At 47.8% G+C, this 17,254-nt stretch overlaps 1 protein-coding gene across 3 annotated transcripts in view; it reads left to right on the top strand.

Moving 5' to 3' along the window:
* PDXK (pyridoxal kinase) overlaps positions 1-17,254 on the top strand; it is a 94,124-nt gene that overhangs the window by 63,246 nt on the left and 13,624 nt on the right. For all 3 annotated transcript variants that reach the window (XM_074995472.1, XM_074995463.1, XM_074995455.1), the window contains exons 5-7: positions 3,753-3,799; positions 13,963-14,048; positions 15,203-15,248. In XM_074995472.1, the coding sequence (XP_074851573.1) occupies positions 3,753-3,799; positions 13,963-14,048; positions 15,203-15,248 (179 nt within the window). The remainder of the gene's footprint in view (positions 1-3,752; positions 3,800-13,962; positions 14,049-15,202; positions 15,249-17,254) is intronic.

Here is a 17,254-nt window from a genome sequence, read left to right as displayed (position 1 = left end):
CTTCCCCCACTTTCAAGTACATTGGGAAATATTTTATCCAAAATTCCTCCTAGCTTGATTTTTTTTTTTTTTTAATTCTTTTGCGCTTGAATTATATTATTTAGAGTGCTTGTTCTTGCAATAGTTGTGACAAAATATTGACATCAATGCTGAATGGATTGCTTACTAATTGATGAATGAGGTTGCCAGAAAAGTTATCTGGAAAATAGCAGGCTCAATGGAGCTGTGCCGCTCCCCCACACCGAGCGCCACGCCAGCTGCTGAAGCCTTAGTGCCTCTCCCCCTCCCTCAGCCCCTGGACCACTTTACCTGATGCTGGACCTTGCCCCCTGCTGGGCTGACACCAGCCCAGCCACAGGCTGCAACCGCTGGTTCCAGGCCCATGCTGGACATGGCCTGGGCTCCATGGGCACCAGCTCCACCCTGAATGGGCGGGGGGACGGACTGGCCCCAGAGCTGCAGGCATGGCCCAGGCCCTGCAGAGACCAGCTGCAGCCCTGGCTGGGGAGTGGACACTGTGCTGGCCCTGTCCCAGCCCGGGGGCCAACTATGGACTGGCCAGGCTAAAGCCACAGCCCCCTACCTTCCGGATGTCTCATGTAGTCCCAGCTAGCGAGCTGCCCAAACCAGCTGCCTACCCCCCTGACTCCTGCGCTGCCAGAGCTGCCCACCTGCCCGCCAGCTGCCCACCCACCTGCCCGCCAGCTGCCCACCCAAACAGCAGGTCAGCCACCTGAGCCCTGCACTGCTGGGGCCAGCTGCCCACCTGCCAGCCCAAGCTGGGGCCAGCCACCCAAGCCCAACAAGCCACTCACTCCCGCCCTGAGCCAGGCTCCCCCAGGCCCCCTCTAACTGCATCCTCCTCCTCCCTCCTTTGCAGGAGGCAGCTAGCTCCATGTGGGTCTTTGCCTGCAGCCTGCTTGGAAGCTTCTGAAAGACACTATAATAGAGGCCCAACTTAAATGTATACCCCAAATTAAAAAACATACTAAGAAACCAAAAAAAGAGCCACCGTGGGTTAACACCCATGTAAAACAAGCAGTGAGGGATAAAAAGGCATCTTTCAAAAGGTAGAAGGCAAATTCTAGTGAGGTAAATAGAAAGGAACATAAACACTACTAAATTAAGTGTAAAACTGTAATAAGGAAAGCCCCTAAAGATTTTGAGGAACAGCTAGCGACAAGCTCAAAAAGTAATAACAAAGTGTTACTTAAATACATAAGAAGCAGGATGCTTGCTAAAAAACCAGTGGGTCCCCTAGACGATACCAATACAAAAGGATCAGTTAAGGATGATAAAGCCATTGCAGAGAGACTAAATGATTTCTTTGCTTCAGTCTTGACGGCTGAGGATGTTGGGGAGATTCCCAAACCTGCATAGTTTTTTGTGGGAAATGAAACTGAGGAACTGTCCCGGATTGAAGTGTCATTAGAGGAGGTTTTGGAACAAATAGATAAACTTAATGTTAACAAATCACCGGGACCGGATGGCATTCATCCAAGGGTTCTGAAAGAACTCAAATGGGAAATTTGCAGAACTATTAACACTAGTTTGTAACCTGTCCTTTGCATCAGTGTCCGTACGTAATGATTGGAAGATAGCTAATGTGATGCCAATATTTAAAAAGGGCTGTAGAGGTGACGTTGGCAATTACAGACCGGTAAGTTTAACGTCAGTTCTGGGCAAATTAGTTGAAACGATAGTAAAGAATAAAATTGTCAGGCACATAGAAGAATGTAATTTGATGGGCAAAAGTCAACATGGTTTCTGCAGAGGGAAATCATGTCTTACTGATCTGTTAGAGCTCTTTGAAGGGGTTAACCAACATACAGACAGGAGAGATCCAGTGGATTTAGTGTACTTAGATTTCCAGAAAGCCTTTGACAAGATACCTCATCAAAGGCTCTTATGTAAATTAAGTTGTCATGGGGTAAGAGGATTGAGAACTGGTTAAAAGACAGACAGGATACAAAGGGTAGGCGTGAATGGTAAATTTTCCAAATGGAGAGAGGTAACTAGTGGTGTCTCCCAAAGGTCAGTCCTAGGACCAATCCTGTTCAATTTATTCGTAAATGATCTGGAGAAGGGGGTGAGCAGTGAGGTGGCAAAGTTTGCAGAGGACACTAAACTGTTCAAGATAGTCAAGACAAAGGCCGACTGTGAAGAACTTCAAAAAGATCTCACCAAACTGAGTGATTGGGCAACAATATGGTAAATGAAATTTAATGTGGATAAGTGTAAGGTAATGCACATTGGAAAAAATAACCCCCAACTATACTTACAAATATGATGGGGGCTAATTTAGCTATAACTAATCAGGTAAGATATCTTGGAGTTATTGTGAGTAGTTCCTTGAAAACATCCATGCAATGTGCAGAGGTAGTCAAAAAGGCAAATAGGATGTTAAGTATTATTAAAAAAGGGATAGAAAATAAGACAAGGAGTCTCCTACTGCCCCTATATAAATCTATGGTACGTCCACATCTTGAACCCTGTGTACAGATATCTAAAAAAAGATATCCTGGCACTAGAAAAGGTTCAAAAAAGGGCAATTAAAATGATTAGGGGCTTGGAACAGGTCCCGTATGAGGATAGGCTAAAAAGATTGTGAATTTTCAGTTTCGAAAAGAGGAGACTGAGGGGGGACATGATAGCAGTATATAAAATTATGACAGATGTGGAGAGGGTGACTAAAGAGAAGTTATTTACTTGTGCCCATAATACAAGAACTAGAGGACACCAAATGAAATTAATGGGTAGCAGGTTTAAAACTAATAAAAGTTCTTCTTCACTCAGCGCATAGTTAACCTGTGGAACTCCTTGCCAGAGGAGACTGTGAAGGCTAGGACTATAACAGAATTTAAGAAAGAGCTGGATAAATTCATGGAGGTTAGGTCCATAAAAGGCTATTAGCCAAGGGTAGGAATGGTGTCCCTGGCCTCTGATTGTCAGAGGCTGGAGATAGATGGCAGGAGACAAATCGCTTGATCATTGTCTTCGGTCCACCCCCTCTGGGGCACCTGGCACTGGCCACAGTTGGCAGACAGGATACTGGGCTGGATGAACCTTTGGTCTGACCCAGTATGGCCATTCTTATGTTCTTAGCTGCACTGGGCTGCCCACATGAAATAGCAGGGGCTGAGAGCTGGAAGCAAAGGCCATCTTTTTCTTGGAGTATGGGAAACGAAGGGTGGGGGGAACTGGGTCACCTCGGACCCCCCCCCCCCCCAGTTTGGGAAACGTTATAGATGATCCTGAGACTGCACTGTAAATGTCTAGCATAAGCCTAATTTTATCATGATTGATAAGTCTACAAAATCCGTTCTGGAAGAATTTCCCCTTTGATTACAATAAGGCTTGTGATGCATTCTATATGTATAAGTTCCTCCTCTTTTCTTCTCATAGTTCACTAACTTTTATAGCTGTGAACAGAAACAGTGGTTCTCAGCCTTTGCCTGATCACAATATTCCCTCCTCCATATCTAAACAGGCCCCCCCACCCACCAAACTGTAGCAATATGGAGAGGGCAGAGAGAAATCAGAACGTTCCGACACCTGCTTGAGACCTACCACTTTTCCTTCATGGATCACAAACTCCTGCTCCAGTATATTGCAAGAGTGCATCACATGAGACAAGTTTATAAAATGGTAGTGTTGTAACATGACTGCTACTGTTGGGTAAAAGTATTTCTTCCCACAGGGACTCTGTGGGGATCCTTTGTTTCTAAGGTTGGTTTTATTTTCTGTTGCAGTGTGCGATCCAGTGATGGGTGACAAATGGAATGGAGAAGGCTCTATGGTGAGTAATCATCTACTTGAATCCTATTTAGATTGACAAACAGTTTATACCAGAACAAAATCACTTTGCTCAAATTTGAGTCTGAATTCCGGTGGTTCTTACTCTATTTGAATGGGCTTAGTGCTTCTGAGGTGTGCTGGGAACTGTGGGTCCTTTTGTGTTGTTTGTTATCTGCTAAGGTGGTAGATTTTTTGCCACATACAATTGCTCTTCTAAATTAACCATAATATAGTTTGCCTTTGCATGCATGTTCTCACTGCTTCAGTTCATGACTCATGCAGTGTTTGCTGTCCCTGTGCTTTCACGTGCATAGCCAGAAAACAATACTGTTCTAAAAGTGTTCCTTTTTAAAAAGCTGTTTTCCACTACATCCCAGAACATCATCTTCCATCTTATAACCTTGGTGAACACAGGTCATAAATTAAGACGTCAGTTTCTTAGCTTCTCATTTCTGGAAGGCATGAAACTGGCAAGAGCAGGGTTTGCTTGCCTGGAACAGAACAAGTTAGCTGCTAGGTCCATGACTGCAATTTTCTCCCACCTGTGTTCCCTCTACTTTTTCCCATCCCAAGCAGAATGAATTTTATGTGCACCAGTGTGGGTTTGATGTGTGAGACATCTTTCATATTAGTGCACATAGCAGAATTCATGTGGGGGAGGTGTGGCCAAGAGGTTCTGAGTGTAGGAGGAGGTTCAGGCCTGGGGCAGAAGGTTGGGGTTCAGGGGTGTGAGGGCTCTAGCTGGGGGCATGGGTTATGGAGTGGGGCTGTAACTGAGGGGCCCAGTGTTGGGATAGAAGGTTGAGGTACAAGGGCTTTGGCCTGGGTTGAAGGCTGTGGGTTGGAGTGCAGAAGCATGAGGGGTGGCTCCAATTTGCCAGGCCCCCACCTGGAGTGGGGCCATGACTCTGGCAGGATTGGTGGCCAGAGGGGCCACCCCCATGCTCCATGAGAGGGGCTGGGCCAAGTGGCCCCAGCAGCAGCAGGTTGGAGAGTGGGCTAAGATGGAAATGGAGGAGCAGGGCAGGCCACCATAGGTCCCTGTGTTGTGGGGCCATGTAGCTTACATAGAACTTATCCTCCCAGTTAACTAACAGCTCTAAAGCCCTGCTGGCAAGCGACCAGGGAGCATGCGACTGGGTGCGTGCAAACAGTGGTTGCTAACATGAGGGAGTTTTGAGAGGGGAGCTTAGAGGGAGCTAGTTACTACTTCAGGTGTAAGAGGCAGCATCATCCCCAGCTGCTGGCTGGAGCTGAGGGACCCGCTGCAGCATGAGGTGAGGGGGTGAGATCGAGGGATGTCAGTGGTGGGCAAGTGGTTTGGCGGCGTCTGGTACGGCTGTGAGGATGGCAGCACCCACAAAGGCTGCTTGCAGTGTGGTGGCCCAGATAGCATGGCTTCCAGGCCCAGTCCTGCGCTCCCTGCATGCACGTGCATTGCCAGATCTGTGGGGCTCCAGGGACAGCTGTAAGCAGATGAAGAGTTGGTAGCTTTGGCTGGGACCCAGGGTGCGGCTGGGCTGCAAGATCGGCACCTTCCTGGAGGACGTGGGGCTGCAGCAGCATGTGGCCAGGTGCGGAGAGGCCAGGGGAAGGGGGACCTGGGGACAACGAGAACTGATAGGGGGCAGTGTGGTGCAGTTAGGAGACATGGGAGTGGATGGGGGAAAAGGGGACAGGGAGGAAGGATCTGGGGGGTGATGGTAGCCGATGAGAGGTGGGGAGGAGGGTCCTGGGGAGGCGAGGTGGTCGTCACGGGGAGCTTTGGGGACATGTGGCGCCAGGGAGGTGAAGAGGTAGTGGGACCGTAGCCATGTTCTCCATGCCCCACTGCCTTGTGGGTTATCCTGAAAAGGAGCAAGGCTAAGGGAGTAAACCCTGACAGAAAATCCGGAGGGGAGTCCTAATGCAGTTCTGTGCCAACTTCTGGCATTGACCCGGCAACTCCTGCAGCTGAGCTGGTACCAGACATAGAGGTTATCCTCTCCTTTGGACTATATCAGTAAAGCCAAGAGGGGAACACTGGTGTCTGGGCAGCCCAGGGTCCCAATAATCGCCCAAGCTCACTCCTGGAGAGGTACTCCAGCATCACTAACAGCGTTGAACCAGCACGGGAGGTAGCAGATACCGGTTATAAGCTCTTGCTCGATTGGCGTAGAGAACGAGCACCCGGGGTTGCCTCCGACGGTGGGAGAGATCGTCGCATCTCACTGGACAGTCACCGCCCGCCTCAAGCTGGGCAGCCCACAGCCAATAGGGTACTGTCCCGCCACAGTTCACCTGCCTCACTGGGTGCGTGAGGCTTAAAGTTCCCAAACCTGACAAGTGACCTGAAAGCTGAGCACCAGGCAAACCAATAAGAAAATCAACAAGAAAAGGAAACCATCAAAGGTTTAAGCTTGCTTGCTGGAATGTGCGGACCATGCTGACAGGTCTGACTGAAGATCTTCAGGACATCAGCGACACCCGAAAGACCACTGTCATCGAGGAGGAACTGAAGAGGCTCCAAGTTGACATTGCTGCTCTGCAAGAGACACATCTCGCAGATTTGGGATCTCTAAAGGAAAAGGACTACACCTTTTTCTGGCAGGGTAAAGCCCGAGAAGAACCCAGGGAGCATGGTGTTGGCTTCGCCATCAGAAGCACCCTTCTATAAATGGTGGAATTAGTCGTGGGTGGATCAGAAAGACTCCTTCAGGTCATACTTCAAACTCGCGCCGGTCCTGTCCACCTGATCAGTGCTTATGCCCCAACCCTGTACGCTGCACTGGAAGTAAAAGACAAGTTTTATGACGTGCTTAGTACTGCCATAGCGCAAATACCTGCTTGCGAACAACTGTACGTTCTGGGTGACTTCAATGCGAGAGTTGGAGCCTATCGTGACTGGTGGCCTTCCTGCTTAGGCCACTTCGGTGTGGGAAAAATGAATGAAAATGGTCAGCGTCTTCTTGAACTTTGCACGTACCACAATCTGTGCATCACAAACACATTTTTCCAAACCAAGCCACAGCACAGAGTGTCATGGAGACACCCACGCTCAAAACATTGGCATCAACTAGACGTGGTCATCGCCAGACGTGATAACCTCAAAAACGTCCTTCTGACATGCAGCTAACATAGTGCTGACTGCGATACAGATCACTCATTAGTTTGCTCCAAACTCAAGGTGATTCCCAAGAAGCTGCACCGCTCTAAACCAGCTGGAAGGCTCCACATCGATGCCAGAAAGACAGCTAACTCGGAGAGAGCTGAAAAGTTCAGAGCGACCCTCGAGGAGAATCTGCGCAGCAACCCTGGGGGTGCCGATGTGCCATCCAGATGGCAGCATCTGAGGGACACAATGTACAACACAGCCTTGTCGGTGTTTGGAAGAAAAGCTAGAAACACAAATGACTGGTTCGAAGCTAACTCCAATGAGATGATTCCAGCCATCGAAAAAAAGTGCGCTGCGCTCCTGGAGTACAAACGTTCGCCAAGCCAGAATTCCCTACAAGCGCTCAGAGCAGCCAGAAAAACAGTACAGCAGACAGCCAGGCGCTGTGCCAACAGCTACTGGCTCGAGCTATGCAGCAGCATCCAGACCAGCGCTGACTTTGGTAACCCCAGGGGAATGTACGAGAGCATCAAGAAGGCATTAGGACCCACCCAGAACAAGATGGCACCTCTGAAATCCGAATCTGGTGAAGTCATCGCTGACAAAGCCAAACAGATGGAGCCCTGGGTCGAGCACTACTCCGAGTTGTACTCACGCGAGAACATTGTGGTCGACTCAGCCCTCGATGCCATCGAACTCTTACCAGTAATGGACGAACTGGACCAGGAACCAACTGTGGATGAACTGAAGAAAGCCATTGACAGCATTGCAGTAGGAAAGGCCCCAGGCCAGGATGGTATACCACCAGAGGTAATCAACTGTGCCACGGACACCCTCCTGGAACCCCTACATGAGCTACTGTGCCTGTGCTGGAAAGAGGGAGAGGTTCCACAGGACATGCACAACGCTAACATTGTAACCTTGTATAAGAACAAAGGAGACAGAAGCAACTGCAACAATTACCATGGAATCTCCCTCCTAAGCATCACTGGTTAACTGTTTGCTCGCGTCATTCTCGGCAGACTCCAGAAGATTGCTGAGAGGGTGTATCCTGAATCAGTGTGGATTCCATGCATAGAGATCTACCGTCGACATGGTCTTCTCTCTGAGGCAGCTGAAGGAGAAATGCAGGGAGCAGAGGAAGCCACTCTATATTGCCTTCATCGATCTAACCAAGGCCTTCGACTTGGTCAGCAGGGATGGACTGTTCAAACTGCTCCACAAGACAGGAGGTCTGCCACGCTTACTCAGGATGATCCAGTCTTTCCATGAAGACATGAGAGGAACCGTCCAATATGATGGCACATTATCGGATGCTTTCAGCATCAGGAGCGGTGTCAAACAAGGATGCGTCCTTGCTTCAACATTGTTCGGGATCTTCTTCACCCTCCTCCTGAAGCACGCCTTTGGATCTTCAACAGAGGGCATCTTTTTGCACACAAGATCTGATGGGAAACTGTTTAATCTTGCAAGGCTGAAAGCTAAATCTAAGGTGAGGGAAGTCCTCATCAGAGAGATGCTGTTCGCAGATGATGCTGCTGTCATGTCACACACAGAAGACCAGCTCCAGAAGCTGCTGGATCGGTTCTCCAAAGCATGCAAGTACTTTGGGCTCTCCATCAGCCTAAAGAAGACAAATGTACTTGCTCAGGACGTTGCTGTTTCTCCATAAATCAGCATTGACAACTATACGTTAGAGGTCGTCCACGAGTTCGTTTACCTCGGGTCCACCATCACTGACACCCTGTCCTTGGAGACTGAGCTAAATAGGAGGATCGGTAAAGCAGCCTCAACTCTGTCCAGACTCAACGAGAGAGCGTGGAATAACATCAAGTTGTACACTCACACCAAAATGCAAGTCTACAGAGCCTGCATCCTCAGCACCCTCCTTTACAGCAGCGAGACTTGGACCCTATACGCCTGCCAGGAAAAGAGGTTGAACGTCTTCCACTTGCGCTGCCTCAGGCGCATCCTTGGAATATCGTGGGAGGACAGAGTATCCAACACTACCGTCCTTGAGCAAGCTGGAATCCCAACTATGCACACGTTCCTCAGGCAGCGGCATCTCCGCTGGCTTGGCCACGTCCACAGGATGAATGATGGAAGGATCCCAAAAGACATCCTGTATGGCGAGCTAGCCTCTGGCAAAAGACCTCCCGAACGCCCCCAGCTGCGCTACAAAGATGTTTGCAAGAGAGACCTCAGGGAAGTAGACATCAAGCCAGACAGCTGGGAGGAGCTGGCAGACGATCGCAGCAGATGGAGGCAGGAACTATACAAGGGCCTTCAGAAGGGTGAGTTGAGAATCACACAGCTAGCAAAGGAGAAGCAAGCCCACAGAAAGCACAGCAAGGACCTGCCAGACACCCATTACATATGCAACAGATGCAGCAAGGACTGTCACTCTCGTGTGGGTCTTCACAGTCACAGCCAACGCTGCAAATGAGGATGCCAAACGGAACTACGAAGGGCGCGATCCATAGTCTACGTAGACTGAAGGATGCTACTACTACAGTTAATAACGTGGTAACGGCCTTGGGATGGACCACGCAGCTATATGGAAGAAATGCAGAAAGCATGACAACTTAACCCACCATCTCATGCCTGTAATAAAACGTGACAGATGATCACCCAAGTCTTGCTCATGTAGCATGGACCCAGTCTTGCGATCCTTACTCTGGTCATTGACACCTATGGACATGGTGTCTGAATGAGGGCTTCCTGGCTGAGTTCAGCGTTACTGCTTGTTTTTATGGTAGCATCTATGGCCATAACTGAGAGGTGTCTCCCATTGTGGTAGGCGCAGTATACACAGCATGAAGCTATGTCTAGATTGCCAAGAACTATCAGCAAAAGATACGCAAATTGCACAACACATTTTTGTATCTCTTGCTGACAGCTGTTGAGGGGGCCTTCCTGACGTTTGGACTGTCCACACAGGGCCAAATGTTGAAAAACTGCCCCCCCCCGGCCCTTTGGGCTCCCGATAGAAGCCTGCAGCTTAGGCATTGCCTAAGAGACTATCTCTGCCTCCTAAGAGCTGACAAGGCAGATAAAAGATGGAAGAAATGCAGGTATTTAACAAACAAGGATTGAGGCATGGAGAGTCACTGCTCCTAGCGAAAGATAAACATTCCCAAAGGGGTTGCTTAACTTGAGTTAACTGGCAATCAATTAACTTCAGTTCCAACAGAAGGAAAACGTTATTCTAGACAGGCTGTCAGTGACCTTTGGCTAGCTAACAAGGTGTACCTGCTAGAACCTCTTGTCCTTGTTTTGAGGCTATTCACAGCAATCAATTAGTAGGCTCCTAGTATTTGTTCAGCGCCTGTTATCTGCTCAACAGTCAGTTTAATATAACTAATGGGCCAATTCCAGCTCTGCTGCATCCCCATTGATTTAATACAATACTGCTTCCATTTATGCCAAGGCTTAATTTGGTTCAGAATCTGTATGGGTCCTTTTTTTAGCATCAGTCATGACAGAAGTGCTGAGGATTATGGATGCAATCAGTTTATCAAAAAGCCTGCAGAAATATAAGAAAAATTTCCCCTGTCAATTACTGTGAGGGTCAAAAATTAAGAGCATGTGGCTTCTTGGACTGATACAAGCTGACCTGGGAGCGGTGAGCTCCTCGACTTCCACCCCAGCTTCAAACTTATGAAAAGCAGCAGGCACACCAGGCAGTGAAGGAATGATGCTTCCAGCCACAGCAGCTGTCAGTTCTTCTGTCGGGACACTCATAAATGAGAATACAGGTGAGGGGGCATGTGGGAAGAGGGAAGTATCAACACTTGTTAGGTGAAGACCATAGTGTCTTAGTCGCCAAAAAGAGAATTGGTTGTGGCATTTTAAACAGTTGTGGGGGAATTAAAAATAATTTCACTAAGTGTATATTCCAGTTATGTTGCTGAAGCATCAACGACTTTTTGTTTAAGATATTGTATATCACTCAAAAAAATTGCAAATTAAGACATTTGGTTAATTAACCCCTCCCCCTGTTGTTACACAGTTTCCTTTCTTTGAAAAGAAGAGACTCATACCACAGCTTCTTTGCCTAAGTATCATTCTTGGGGACTGGTCCGGCAACTGGATTCCCGCGATTGGCTGGAGCACTGTCACAGGGCTCCACTGACAAATAAAATAGCTATACCTTTAAAAGGAGAGAAGTTTGTTTGGCTCTGATGCTGACGTACCTTCTGCGTGAAGGAGTGGGAGGCCCAGAAATTCCCCAACCAGGCATCAGCCTCCCCATTGTAGCCTCCTGTTAGCTGGTGAACATGCGGTGAGGTACCAACTATGCCCTTGTTACCATCCGAGTCTTTAACTGCTAGAGCGCAGGGCTCCTTCACAGCGGGCAGCCTGGGCCAGGCTGATGGATGCCCCAGGGTCCTAAACACCCGAGTGTTTTACTGCTAGAGCAGGGAGCTCCGTCGCAGCGGGCAACCAAGATTGGTTGACGGGCGCCCCAGGAGTCTGCCCTGTGGAAGCGGCACGACTCTACACTAGGCTCTTAGCACTCTCACCTACGGCCAGGCAGTGGTAACCAAACTGTTAAGTTCTTTTCATTGTGCCGGCTGTGTTGCAGTGACAGAGAGTAACAGCAGTCATGCTTAGATCTTAACTAGTTACAAGTTTATTAAGCTACAGTTCATGAGCGTGCGGTTACAAAGGCTATTGTCTACTTCTTATATGCTAGCAGAGTACAGGTGTTAACAGGTTACATTACAATCCAATACAACGACGTCTTAATACAACAACATCTATCTTTAGAGCTCTAATTCTTTAACTGTGTGCTCCAAAAGGAGACCTTAATATGGGTATATCTTACCCTCCTTGCATCTCTCGATACCCACATAGCCAAGCCAGGATCGGTCACTCAATTCTGCGGAAAGACGAATACGAGGTTGGGCGTCCCCAGTTGCGGACCTCAGGAGGCAATCACCTGACCCGACCAGCAGGTAGTTGGTGAAGATGCACTCAGAGTCAGAGTGCTGCTGGGCCCATCTTTATACCCCCTGGGTCATGTGTTCTCTTTCTTATCTATGGTGCCAGATCGTACTGGTCTGTCTTTTGTGATGCCAGTTTTTACAAGGGCAATTCTTACTTAATTTGCACTTGTAAGACAGGAGATGAGCAATTTGGGAGTACAGGACGTTCTTTTGCAAGGGCGGAGATTTCTCTTCTGGGATGGCTGTGTGGGCGCATCACTCCATTAATGCCAGCCAAGGGCAGTTTTCTGACGCCCTTCGTTAACGGTTAGCCTGCTAGCCCTCTATCTGTGTTTTCTGTTTCTCAGGGTCACGATGAGCCAGCACATCTGGGCCCCTTTAGGAAGGCATCAAAGACTGTGCTGTTTAACTGCTCTTCAGTGCCCTGTGTGCTCTGAGGCGCCTTAGAGGGGAGGCAAAAGCTGGTGTGTAGTGGGGAGATTTTGTCCGGCTACACCTCCTCCCACGCCCAACCATCAGTGGGGATCTGGGCAGCACTGCCCCAAGTCAGCAGAAGGAAGTGAGGCTCCCTGCTTTGTTAACCCCTGCTCACATACTTGGTCCAATATACAATTGTAACAGCTTTCCTTGGAATTGCTGTGCACATATATTACACGAGGGGAGTGTGCACCAACCGCACTAGAGCAGGAGGATTTTAGGACTTGTCTAGAGGAACAGCTAGTAGGTGGCAAGCTGAGGCATGGGCTTCACACGTGAGCGTGCTAAGCACTCATGGTCCCTGTGAACTCTGATGCCATTCACAAGTTCTCAATTCCCACTGAAGGATGAGTAGATTTCAGTGTGCTTTTAGCATGCTGTGGCGTGGTCCACATGGAAGGTGCTCAGCAAGCTCACATGCTGTAGACTTGCACTCTAGCTTGTTGCACTCTAGTTGTTTTGTCTAGATAATCCCATGGTCAGCAGTATCTGTGGGGGCAGCATTTGTGCCATCCAACCAACAGCGTACAGAGTCAAGCAGCCCCAACCCCCTTCATTTCCTTCTTCCCCTGCCCTCGAATGGCTTGATCCGTGGTTGTCTAGTGCTGATCAACCCCCAGCTTGTTGTGTAGTTACTTCGACAGTGCTAGTTTAGGGTTTGTTTTTCCTTTGATTTTTCTCTCTGATGGGATATTTTTAGTTTGTCCCTGCACCTGGGCGTGTATGCTGGTGTTATCTTTACAGTGGCCTTGGGTTTAAAACCCTGCCTGTCCTGGGAAGCTGGCATGCACATGGATGATGGGCGTACTTTTATGCTTTATTTGACATGGTGAAGAGCATATCAGGGACAAGTGCAGCACCTGCAACTCCATGACAACTCCAAATATGGGACAGGGAGATATGCGGGGGAAAGGGTAGCTCCTCCTGGCTGCACCAAGTCCTGGGGAGCTGGTGCGCCCCCCACCCCCCACACTCAGCCCAGGGAAGCAGCAGTTACAGGCACTCCCCACCCAGAGGCCCAGGGAAGCAGCTACCCCAGCCTCCGAAGGCTTAAATTTGGACAATTAGTTTCTTTTAAAAAATAACTAGGGGCGCCTCTTTGGCATCCCCAATATGGGACTATTCTGCCCAATACAGGACGGTTAGTCACCTTACATTCATCCCTTCTGTGATCTAGGCCCCTCTGAGACTGAGAAAGCTGAGTGCCCTTCCGCCAGAAGGGCTCTCGCTCTTCTGTCTTCATCCAGCTCTCATGGGACAGTGGGGAAGAGGGGAGCCATGAAGACCGTTAGAGAGAAAAGTCATTATTCTCCTTTCTCAGGGCCATAATTCCCAGCTCTTGATAAGCCAAGACTGCATTTAGACACAAGAAGGACCGCTTGAGCTCACACACAAACTTAAGGTTGGCAACCAAAATAGCTAGAAGAGCCATTTTTTTCTGAATTTGGTAAAAAAGTCAATAGTTCAAGAGCCGCAGTGCATGTGAATACAGGACGGTCCTTACTAAGTAATATCAAACCATACTTTTTGTAACCTCTATTTTATGAACAGCATGCATGCAATGATTTGATGCATGTTTATTGCAGGATGTTCACAGTAATCTCTAGTAGAGTTCATTGCAAGTTTCCTATTCTTTTTCAGTATGTGCCAAAGGATCTTCTCCCTGTCTACAGGGATGAAATTGTACCTGTTGCAGATATAATAACTCCTAATCAGTTTGAGGCTGAGTAAGTACTCATTTTTCTTAATGCCTGGTAAATCTGGGGTTTAAAAGCAGGAACAAATTAACTCCCTTCTTCCCACTATACTCGCTTGGCTTTTGTGTGTGTTTGTGGGTTTTGTTTCTGGTTTTTTTTTTAATTGTTTTTAAATTGAACTCTTCAGTAAACCTTGGAAATTGCTTGCGTTGAATAAATAAGTTCACTTGTTTGAACTTCACGTTTAAAAATAATTCCTCAAAAATAGCCTGTTTCTTTAAACATCTGAATTTTATAGTTAATTTACAGTTATTGTCGTGTGGGACTGATTTGGAAATATCACTTCCCCTGTGCAAAAAATCAGATGGACTTTTCAGTTTTGTTTTGAATAGTCTGGCTCAGGACTGAAAGTTTGCTTTGGAAAATACCATTTCAGTGCCTCATCATGCCATTCTCCTTTGTAGATTGGGCTCTCTGGTTAGATTATCTCTCCCGTGGTCAGTGGGGCCAAGAGATGCCACAGGCTCTGGGACAAAGTGCAGAGGGGGCGGCTCTGTGCCCCAGAAGGAGCGGGACCTAGGGTGGAAGGGGCAGGGCCTAGGGAAGTCAGCTGTCAGTGCCACCCAGACCGTGGTGCTGGTTCTCCCCCACCTTCCATTGTGCCCATGCACAGTAGCAGAGCAGCACCAATGCCGCGACACTTTGAAGAAGGCAAGAGCTCTTGCTGCCACTGCCAAAGTAGCAGTCGTGGCATCCAGAGCTCTTGGGCTCCAGACCCTGATGCAACTGACCCCTTTACCCCCTCTCACCGCATCCCCATCAGGTGTTGCCTTTTTTATTGAGGGAGTCCTGTGGCTTCAGTTCATTATGGGACCTGGAAAAACCAGTAGTGAATGATGGTGTTAGATACAGATAACTCAGGGCAACATAACTTAAACCGCTCATTGGTTTCATACGCTAAGTGTTTTAAATTTAAATCAATTGACAGTAAGAGAAGAAATTCTGATGTATGCAAGACATGGAAAGACAGTGTGGTACTTCGTGCTGCTTATATCCAGTGGTTTGTTCAGGCTGTCTTGTTAACCAAATACCACCTATTTAGAGATTTAATCCTGCTGAGCAAACCTGACAGTAATTGCCCACAGTATATATTTGCTTTTTTAATCTTCTTTCTTGACTACTAGGTTGCTCACTGGCAGAAAGATTCGCACAGAAAAAGAAGCATTAGAGGTACGTAGGTGTGAGCGTCCAGAAATCTGCTTGCAATTTTGCAGTTTATAATTTTTTCATCTTTAAAGCTTGCGTAGAGCCTCCTCTCTCTCCTTCTCCGTTATTGCTCTGCAAACTGGGAGTGATTCACGTCAGACTTTGCGCACAAAACTTTTTCTGGTTTGTGTTGTAATGACAAAAGTGGATCTTTTACAAAGACTTTAAAATGATGTTACACAGAGCTCTGTGGATTTAATGCCACTGGGCTGCAAGAACAGGGTAGGGGGATGAAGGAACCACCACTATACATTATAAATGATCACACTCTATCACGAGGAAGTGCACTCATTAAGAAGAAAACCATCATTCTGCTGCCAGCCATGAGGCTACTGTGATAACAGTGCTGCGGGGGGCTGGAATAGCCAGTTTTCACTCTGCTACAGGGCTTGCTAGAGAGAGAGAAATTTAACAGCAAGCTCTTTAGTGCTGCAGGGAACAGCTCTGAGGAAATTGTGCAAGAAGGGTTGGGCTCTAGGTCCTATTTTTCTGTAGACAGCTGTGAGTGGAAGGTTCTTAGCTTTTTGAAACTTCCTTTGGAGGGGAGGGGCATCTTGTTAACCAGAGCACTGGGCATCAGGATGCAGCTTGCAGTGCTCATCCCGGTATTGCAGAGGTAGGGTTACTATATAAAAAAATACTGATACAGATGCACTCCTTCCCCGGGGTGTAATCTATCAGCTCACCTTGTATTAATGTGTTATACTATATCTAGTATATTAATAAAACGTGAGCTGGAAGATCTACAGATACACGCCTCCCAGTGCAAATATGGTAAGGCTAGCAGAGGACTGCCAGCTGGTTTTGTTCTTCAGGTATTTCCAAATAGCTGGCAAAGCAGGACTGGCACCCCATCCTATGACAGCTAGCATCAGGACCTGACAATGTTGGAAGCTGCAGGTTTCACAGACATCCTGCTCTGCAGTAAGGGTTTGCCATTGTAGGGTTAAATCTTCTCATTCTGCCTCAAACTGAGGAAATTTTGAAGTCTGCAGAGTTGGGGACCAGTGAAGTGTGTAACTATGGATTTGGTTTAATTGTTGACTTGCGGGGGCGCTGGTTCTATTTCTACACACGCTTCCTTTCAGTGAATACGATTGATGCGTTCAAAAAAAGAGGGCTCTGGAATTATAGCTCCTCATTTGATTTTTTTTTTTTTTTTTTTTTTTTTTTTTGGCCACCTTTAATATTTATCTGAAAATTGTGTTCCAGTGGTTGTGACAACACCCTAGGATCGTGGTGAAATGACAGAAGCGGTGATCTTTGCAGCTTTTCCTCCAGCAAAGCCATCTGAATGTCAGTTGCTGATTTATTTTTCTCCCCCAGCAGCAAGCAGCTCAAATGATCCCAGCCATTTTTATTTGCATGCCTACCTTTCATCCCCCGAGCATGCCCCATCCAGGGAATATCCCTCATGCTACTCACCACTGATTAGAACAGCCTCTCAGCTAGTCTCATCAATGGAATGAAGCGCCAAAACAGACCCATGCGGGTATGCTGCTAGCCATGCTTACAAGCCCCTAGTTTTAAGTTTGTGTGCATCAGTCTCACACAAGAGTTGTGATGATATGCTACTGAGTAACCATTTTACAACTGAATTCTCTACCCAGTAGTGTGACAGCAGGCTGTTGACCCTTATTTACTGATACAAATCTTTCAAAAAAACAAGTCTCAGGTGTCACCGGATTAGCTCGTTACTTGGGGGTATGCTCATTTATTTGGGGTTACATGGGGGAGAAGTGAATAATTCTTTGTGTGCTGCTTGTGACACTAATGTTCCTCAGGAGCTTTACTTCTCCCTTCTGCTAATTCTGCCTAACCCAGGGTCCACAGAATTGTTTTCTTCCCACCCTGGGCTCAAGTGTGCATGCGCACGCACACACACAGACACGGCTGGGTTGCACAGTGGTGCCAAGGTGTGGCCCTTACGTACCCAAGGAGTCAGTGGCTGGGTTAAACAGCACTCTCAG

This window comes from Carettochelys insculpta, chromosome 1 (genome assembly GCF_033958435.1).
Source record: "Carettochelys insculpta isolate YL-2023 chromosome 1, ASM3395843v1, whole genome shotgun sequence".
In the NCBI taxonomy this organism is placed as follows: Eukaryota; Metazoa; Chordata; order Testudines; family Carettochelyidae; genus Carettochelys; species Carettochelys insculpta.
The sequence above is the reverse complement of the archived record's forward strand: the minus strand, read 5'-3'. Positions and strand labels throughout refer to the sequence as shown.